Here is an 8,893-nt window from a genome sequence, read left to right on the forward strand (position 1 = left end):
ACTTAACAACATGAATTTGGGTATTTAGAGTACTATATAGGTAGAGATCATTGAACAGAAGAAGGCTATATCTATAATAACATTTTGACAAAAATGTATTTATCTTTGAGTCGGCGTAGAGTCGGCGAGCTGTTTAAAAACGCTAGTTTTCTGGCGAAAGCAGCATACTCTGTCTGAAGCATTTGTTTAGGAAAGAATCAGAGCTCTCCGATAGACACTTGAGTGTGGATCCTGACAACAAGGCCAATTTACATGGCTGTCTCTCAGAACCTCAGCCATGGCGGTTTCTCAGAACCTCAGCCTGCTTGCTCTGATGGGTAAGAATGGGTGGAAATGGAGGATGATGCTCATGCTGAATGAATAACTAGACATTAACAAGGTTACCGGGAACTGTCGAGTTTAAGGTCTCTGAAACATTTTCTACTTCCTGTTGATGTGTCTTTATCTCTACATAATGGCATCCTTCAACGTGTTTTTAAAACCCATAGGGTTGCTTTATTTTGTTGAGTGTTAGTGTAAAGGTGTAAATCAATGCTTATAACCCTCATCGCTTATTAAGATGCTTTTTATTTATTTACCTAGCTGGTGTTTTAAAAGTCAAATAGAAAGGTTTACTCAATAAAATATTGTCAGTTTTTCCTTTGTAGTGAAATGTTTGTATGGTCGGATTCTGTTCAAAGTTGGGATCGATTGAGTTCATTGTCTTTTGTTTGCTTAGGTTGCTCGGGGGGGGGGGGGGGGGGGGGGGGTCCATAGGGGGGCCGGGGAGGAATAGAATGTTGGCATTATGATCTGATGACAATGCTGAGGGAGCAATACTTAAAACAAGCTGTGCTATATTGCTGCATATATTAAAACACAGTATTGAATTATCTCTGCTCCACAGTTTCCAATTAGGGGATGGACATGTACAAACTGCGGTTATAGCAGCCAGCAGCCCCCCTCAGCCCTATTTCCAGCTCAGTGTGTTTGCTCAGCCTTAGCTGCTGTGGATAATTGTTGTCTGTGATATTCTCCCTGGACTAAATTAATTGATGTCCGTGGCAGTTTTGTAAAGCATGATTAAATACAATGGGTTTAATTGAATTGAAAATAGAAAATTGCCTTCTTAATTGTACATTGCCATTTTTGAACTGCACGTTTTAAAGGTGAACTCTGTGATTTTTATAGCCATTTTGGATTATTTTAATTGATCGATATATTCTGCATATTTCAGATGTTTCAGGGGCTACTGGCTGTCTTTTACAACCTGGGTGACAGACCCTACAACCTCACGCTGCCCTTCCATCGCCTTGACAATGGAGAATGGCACGAAGTGGAGCTTGATCGTCATGGCAAAGAGTTCACCCTTCAATTGGACGGTGGCGGCGGAAGGCGGGAGGTCACGGCCGCTCCTGGGCGGAGTCAGGAGATAGTCATCGACCAATCAGTGGTGATGCTGGGAAACTCCTTCCCCTCAGGACACAACCACAGCTTCCTAGGTATGGTACTGGTACTGCCATCTGGTACTGACCATTAGCACTGTCCCCTGGTACAGCCCACTAATACTGTACTATCCACCTAACTTCCAATGGCGTAGCACACACCCATCCAACCCCCACAAGGCTGGGGGCCCACAAGCTTTGGGGGCTCAGGGGCCCTCCTTTTATTTCATGTCATAAGCCATGAAATAAAAAATTATAATTACACAAAATTAGCTTTAAAACTGCAAAATTCTCTCTCAGCCTCATGGAAAAAAATGTGTAGAATAGAAGGAAATTAGCTCAGAGATTCTTGAAAGTCAGGACAATCCTTGTCCAGAAGGGAAACTTTATTTGTATAGTTGTATTGTATTGTGTTGCATTATTTGAGCTTAAAATGTACATTTAGTGGAATATTATACATTTTTATATAAATATATATATAAATATATATAAATGTGTAAATGAACTTTCCACGCATAGAGCAAAGGATCACATTTTCAAACTCTTCAAAAACATTGATATTAACTGAAAAATAAATCTTATGTAATTTCTTGCAATGGCCCTCTGTTGCTTTAAAGAATATTTCTATCAAAACTGTGATTCCTAAAAGATGTGTCTGAGATTTGCCAAGCGTGTGCAAAGCTGTCATCAAGGCAAAGGGTGGCTACTTTGAAGAATCTGAAATGTAAAATATATTTAGATTTGTTCAACACTTTTTTAGTTACTACATGATTCCATGTGTTATTTCATAGTTTTCATGTAGTTACTATTATTATACAATGTAGAAAATAATAAAAATAAAAACTTTGGAATGACTAGGTGTATCCAAACTTTTGACTGATACTGTATATATTACACATTTTGTTAAAATTAAGTTAAATATTTGAAAAGTTGAGATTGTCCCATCTTTCAAGAATCCCTGACCTCTAAAACAGCATGAGATTAGCTATAATACTGCACATTTTTGTCCCTGCCCCATGTAAGGAGAAACCCCCACCCCCTCTGTATAAATTATGTGTTTCGCCTCTCCCTCCCAGAGGATGGCCAGACAAACTAACAGAGTAAATATCCTTCAAAACAGAGGGCTCGCACTGACAGCTAAGCCCTGGGCTATCTCTGTGCTCCGTGTGTGTGTGTGTGTGTGTGTGTGTGTGTGTGTGTGCCTGTGTGCCTGTGTGCCTGTGTGCCTGTGTGCCTGTGTGCCTGTGTGCCTGTGTGCCTGTGTGCCTGTGTGCCTGTGCGCCTGTGCGCCTGTGCGCGTATACCTGTGTTCTTCTATTCCTGTGTGGGCATGTGTCTCTGTCCCTTCATGAAACTTACTTAAATGCTTTTTGCCTTAGGCCTGGTGTGTATGAATGTCACTTATATTGCTGTCTTATCTCTCTTTCCCTCTCTGTGTTTTTCCTCCAGGGTGTCTGCGAGACCTAAGACTGAATGGGCGGCCCATGCCCATTGCCAAGCAGCCCTCCGTGGGGTCTGAGGGGCTCCAGGTGGTCACTTCTCAGGGGGTCTCCCCAGGCTGCCCCTCAGATGCCTGCAGGAAACACCAGTGCTCTCCCCCCTTCATCTGCATGGACCTCTGGAGGAAGCATGAGTGCAGGTACATAAATGGCAGCAGGAAATCATGTAAGGAAAAACTCCGGGCTATAACTGAGGGCCAGCAATTTTCCAGGTGAGGTCACATGCTCAGGAAAAACTCTGGGGCCTGGTCATTGGTTATAGGCCACAACTCCTTGATCTATGCCACACTGGCCACTCACTGTCCCAGTATAACAAAGAGACACTAACTTCCCTTCAAGCAGAAAACATCCCCCCAGACAAAGACGGGTCAGTTGTACCTGGACTAGATATGTAGCAGCTGAACAACTGGACAAGGCTTAGTAGTCTATAGCATGGCCTGTTTTGACCTGTCCTGACCGTTACAACCTTGACCAGCTCAGACAGGGACACTCTTCTTTTGTCTTTCTCTCTTCTCTTTCTCTCTCATTCTCTCTAGCTCTTTTGAGAATCCTAGCCGTGTGTCAACCTGAGCTGAATAAAGCCCTGTTCTATCATACTGACAGGGAGTGTTTCGGCAGCAGTGTCTTTAAACACCCCAGGACTCCAGTGTTTCCTGTCGTACTGACTGGAATCAGAGCGTGTGAAACTACTCAAAAGCCTTTCATCACTATGGGATGTCCACACAGGGTACTAAGCTTGGAGAGACCATCTTCAGGAGCGGCAGAAATATACTGACAGAAATGAGGACATGGAACAACAAGGCTACTGTTACTGAGAGTGCTTTGCTTAAAGTAGATTTCAAATAATTTCCCAAAAAGAATGAAGAATGATAAAATGACAGGTTATTTTCCTATAATTGTATATCTTGTCCTAATTTATTACAATAATACATACAGTTGAAGTCGGAAGTTTACATACACCTTAGCCAAATACATTTAAACTTGGTTTTCCACAATTTCTGACATTTAATCCTAGTAAACATTCCCTGTCTTAGGTCAGTTAGGATCGCCACTTTATTTTAAGCATGTGAAATGTCAGAATAATAGAAGAGGGAATGATTTATTTCAGCTTTTATTTCTTTCATCACATTCCCAGTGGGTCAGAAGTTAACATACACTGAATTAGTATTTGGTAGCATTGCCTTTAAATTATTTAACTTTGGTCAAACGTTTCAGGTAGCCTTCCACAAGCTTCCCACAATAAGTTGGGTGAATTTTGGCCCATTCCTCCTCATAGAGCTGGTGTAACTGAGTCAGGTTTGTAGGCCTCCTTGCTCGCACACACTTTTTCAGTTCAGCCCACAAATTTTCTATAGGATTGAGGTCAGGGCTTTGTGATAGCCACTCCAATACCTTGACTTTGTTGTCCTTAAGTCATTTTGCCACAAATTTGGAAGCTTTAACTTCCTGACTAATATCTTGAGATGTTGCTTCAATATATCCACATAATTTTCCGTCCTCATGATGCCATCTATTTTGTTTAGTGCACCAGTTCCTCCTGCAGCAAAGCACCCTCACAACATGATTTTGCCACCCCCGTGCTTCACAGTTGGGATGGTGTTCTTTGGCTTGCAAGCCTCCCCCTTTTTCCTCCAAACATAAAGATGGTCATTATGGCCAAACAGTTATATTTCTGTTTCATTAGACCAGGAGGACATTTCTCCAAAAAGTACGATATTTGTCCCCATGTGCAGTTGCAAGCCGTAGTCTGGCTTTTTTATGGCGGTTTTGGAGCAGTGGCTTCTTCCTTGCTGAGCGGCCTTTCAGGTTATGTCGACATAGGACTCGTTTTACTGTGGGTATAGATACTTTTGTACCTGTTTTCTCCAGCATCTTCACAAGGTCCTTTGCTGTTGTTCTGGGATTGAGTTTCCCTTTTCGCACCAAAGTACGTGCATCTCTAGGAGACAGAACGCGTCTCCTTCCTGAGCGGTATGATGGCTGCGTGGTCCCATGGGGTTTATACTTGCGTACTATTGTTTGTACAGATGAACGTGGTAACTTCAGGCGTTTGGAAATTGCTCTGAAGGATGAACCAGACTTGTGGAGGTCTACAATTTTTTTTCTGAGGTCTTGGCTGATTTCTTTTGATTTTCCCATGATGTCAAGCAAAGAGGCACTGAGTTTGAAGGTGGGCCTTGAAATACATCCACAGGTACACCTCCAATTGACTCAAATGTTGTCAATTAGCCTATCAGAAGCTTTTAAAGCCATGACGTAATTTTCTGGAATTTTCCAAGCTGTTTAAAGGCACAGTCAACTCAGTGTATGTAAACCTCTGACCCACTGGAATTGTGATACAGTGAATTATAAGTGAAATAATCTGTCTGTAAACAATTGTTGGAAAATGTACTTGTGTCATGCACAAAGTGGATGTCCTAACTGACTTTCCAAAACTATAGTTTTCAACAAGAAATTTGTGGAGTGGTTGAAAAACGAGTTTTAATGACCTAAGTGTATGTAAACTTCCGACTTCAACTGTATTTCTGAAACGACAACATTGCATCAGATATAGCTATCGGAAACAATACACTCTTAGAAAAAGGGTTATTTAGCTGTCCCCATAGGAGAGCCCTTTTTGGTTCCAAGTAGAACCCTCTGTGGAAAGGATTCTACATAGAACCCAAAATGGTTCTAACTGGAACCAAAAAGTGTTCTTCAAATGTGTATCCTATGGGAACAGCTGAAGAATCCTTTTAGGTTCTACATAGCACCTTTTTTTCTAAGGGTGTACCTATAGATTTTCACAGTGCCAGGTTGGCTATTCCCTTTATAATTCAAAGTTTTTTCAATCCAATTAATCGCAGGTGCGGTAGCCTAATCACTCACCACAACCTCTTCATCATTTGCATCTCCACAGGTGCCCCCCTGGTCACATGATGAAGAAGAATGCCTCGGGGAAGGTCTGCGTCTACACGCTGTGCGCCAGCAGGCCCTGTCGCCATGGCATCTGTGTGGCCCACTCTCCCTCCAAGTACTCGTGTCACTGCTCGGAGGGCTATCGCGGGCGCCACTGTGAGGTCTCTCTGGCACTGTACCACAACGACGACGACAACACGCTGAGCCTCAGCTCTGCGTTTGCCATCAGTATCTGTGTCCTGGCCTTCCTAGGTAGCTATATGGACTATGTCATCTACTACCTGTGGTGACCATACCATCTTTCATCCTCACTCTCTCATCTGGTTTCACGTAGTTCAATCTGATTTAATCTGGTTTTGGTTGTTCCCAAGGCTGGAATTCAACGGAACACACCATATTAACGTTTATGCAGTGTCTTTATTTATAAACTGGGTACACAGATTTCTAGATCTGAGAACTGAATGCTTCAACCTGTGAGACGTGTCAACTTGGTAATAGGTTCTTGCAGTACCCAAATCATCTGTGATTTTATTTGGCCATGGGAAAAAGAGATACTGCACTGGAATGTGGGTTCGATGGTATTGAGCCCCAAGTGTTTTGTTAGTTTAGGCCTCAGGGTCTGTGAGTGGGCTCAGTCAGTGTGGCTGCAAAGGTCCTGGCTAGAAACATTGATTTTGTCGACTGTGAGCCACAAGAAAAAACTCTGAAAGCTTTCACTGGGTCCCAGTTCAAAAGGTTTGGGGGCCCTTCAGTCATCCCCTCCTCACATCTATTTGGTCTTTCCTGATGTTTGTGAAGTAAATTCAGACTTTTATTTGTCATCCTCCTTTGTCTTACCTTTTTATCTGTCTGACTTGTTTTATCTCGTCTGTTTGTCATTCCAGTTCTGTTATGTCTGTTTTTATCTCTCCCTCCGTATTTCTTTGTCAATTACTTTCTTCTCCATTCTTCCTTTAACCTAAATGTGTCCATGTCTGGCTCATTCCACCAATTCAGTGCCTTTTGTGTAACTTGGTCAAACAAAAACTCTGATTTCACCCAATTTCAACATTCTGCTACAAAGAGACATGTTCTTTCTTCATAAAAAAAAACACGTTTTCCCAATCTGAAGAGCGCCAAATAAAGAAACAGTGTTGACGATGTCTTTGTAAATCAATCATAAATCCCCTTGTGACAGGCGGAATGGAAACTTGTGTGCAACAGGGAGTGGCAATTGAATGCAAGCTTCACAAAAAAATGACATTGTTATTAAAACATTTATAGCCTGTTTCTATGGGTAACAGGGTTGAGGTGTTATGCCTGACCAGCTCAGTTTTCCACCACAAAACACCAGAAAATGGCCAAAAAGAGTAGAACCAGTTCACCTGCTTGTACAATATGATTTGACTATTAGATGTTCAATGTTTCTTTTGAAATAATGATGTAAAAAGGAATAGTTTTACCATATAAATAAAAAAAAGAATTCCGTTCACATAACATGGCCGACCCAAAAATGAGGGACAGACGTAAATGAATCACTAATCACATTAAATAAATAATAATCTCCATAAATTACTTTGTCAAAGCAACAAAATAACTAGGCTTTACAATGATGGTGAAACAGGGTTGATGAAGGGAACTTTAGCAAGCCTTTACTCATATAAAAAATCTGATTAAATTATTTATGTAGTCTATATTAAAGTGCATTTCATTTAATATAACAGGCTTTAAAATTCAATATTTGTGCACAATTTCTGTTTAATATATAAAAGGGATGCAAAAGACACTCATTTCATGGAACAACCCGTTTGTTTCTGACACGTAGTAAGCTGTGTTGTTGTGTCCAGTGCAGAGGGCTATCTCTCCATGGAGTTACTACTATACAGTTTATGAGGCTCTCTGTCACCAACAGGGTTATAAAATGGTCTGACGATTCAATACACTGTCTCTACTAGCTCTATAACTGACTCAACAACCCAACACCTTCCTGGGGCACTTGGCTGGTGAATTGCAACATCAGTTATTTTGACACTCTGGCTCCCTGAGAGAAACCGATAAAACGATACTTCAGTATTTGATATAATGAATACAAAGATAACAAACGGAGGCCTTGGCATCATTTATAAACATTCATGTGTTGAATGTGTAAATTAAACTGCCTGGTGCCGTCATGTAAGGTACCTAGTTGCTACAGTTACTTTAGTTCCTGGCATTTATAAGCTGCACTCAAACTTTTGACCTCCAGATGAATTAGTCTATTTCCTCAATATATATCAAATGAGAGGTCGCCAAGAGTTTATATGAACTTTTCTCCAACCTTCTCTGTAACAGGAAATACAGTACAGGAGCTAGCAACACTTGTCTGTCTCTTACAAGACTCAGGCTACAGTTCTTAGACTGGGGCAGACTGGGTCTTTAACAGGATAATACGGTTGAAGGTCCTTTCATGAACTGTTAAAGTTGTTGTCATGGCGACCACCTCATCTTCCTCCCTTTACGTCATAACTGAGAGAATGAGTCAGCATCAGACAAGGCTTGGTGGAGATGACAGAGTTGTGTCTGTGTGCATGCATGCGCGTGTGTTTGTGTGCGCATGTGTTCGTGTGCCTGCAAGTGACAAACACGCCTCATAGGCCCAGACAGACTGCGACACCGGGACAAGACGCACACACATTACACACAACACACACTAAGGCGGGGTGAAGTCACGCTGCTAAATTAAACTGGAACTCTCTGTCTCTGCTCCTCTGCCTCAAACTCCATTAAAAGTGATCATCCATAATTCAGATTGACATAACCCATCAGACTGGCTGATTGCCGAGTTCAACTTTTGCTACAGACAGAACCAGAGACGGGCACATTTGGGCAATATAAGTATGCTTCATTAAGCCTGTTAAATGGGTTTGAAATTCAAAATTTAAAAGCTTTATTGTCCATCACATTTACATTTTTACTGTTGTGTTGTTTGATTTTATATTCAATGAAGAAGAAAATATTCAATTGCCTTTCCATATAGAATGGGAATGGATGTAAATAGTCGTAAAAGTGCCTGTATTTTTGTATTAGAACATACTTTAACTAATAAAGCCTTCT

The 8,893-nt window shown here is 41.4% G+C and overlaps 1 protein-coding gene across 1 annotated transcript in view; it reads left to right on the forward strand.

Moving 5' to 3' along the window:
- LOC120065928 (neural-cadherin-like) overlaps positions 1 to 6,961 on the forward strand; it is a 107,775-nt gene extending 100,814 nt beyond the window's left edge. The window contains exons 29-31 of the mRNA XM_039016969.1: positions 1,217 to 1,481; positions 2,874 to 3,063; positions 5,823 to 6,961. Coding sequence (XP_038872897.1) covers positions 1,217 to 1,481; positions 2,874 to 3,063; positions 5,823 to 6,111 — 744 coding nt within the window. The 3' untranslated portion in view covers positions 6,112 to 6,961. The remainder of the gene's footprint in view (positions 1 to 1,216; positions 1,482 to 2,873; positions 3,064 to 5,822) is intronic.
- The last annotated feature ends 1,932 nt before the right edge of the window (positions 6,962 to 8,893 follow it).

Source organism: Salvelinus namaycush, chromosome 21, assembly GCF_016432855.1.
Source record: "Salvelinus namaycush isolate Seneca chromosome 21, SaNama_1.0, whole genome shotgun sequence".
NCBI classification, from domain to species: domain Eukaryota; kingdom Metazoa; phylum Chordata; class Actinopteri; order Salmoniformes; family Salmonidae; genus Salvelinus; species Salvelinus namaycush.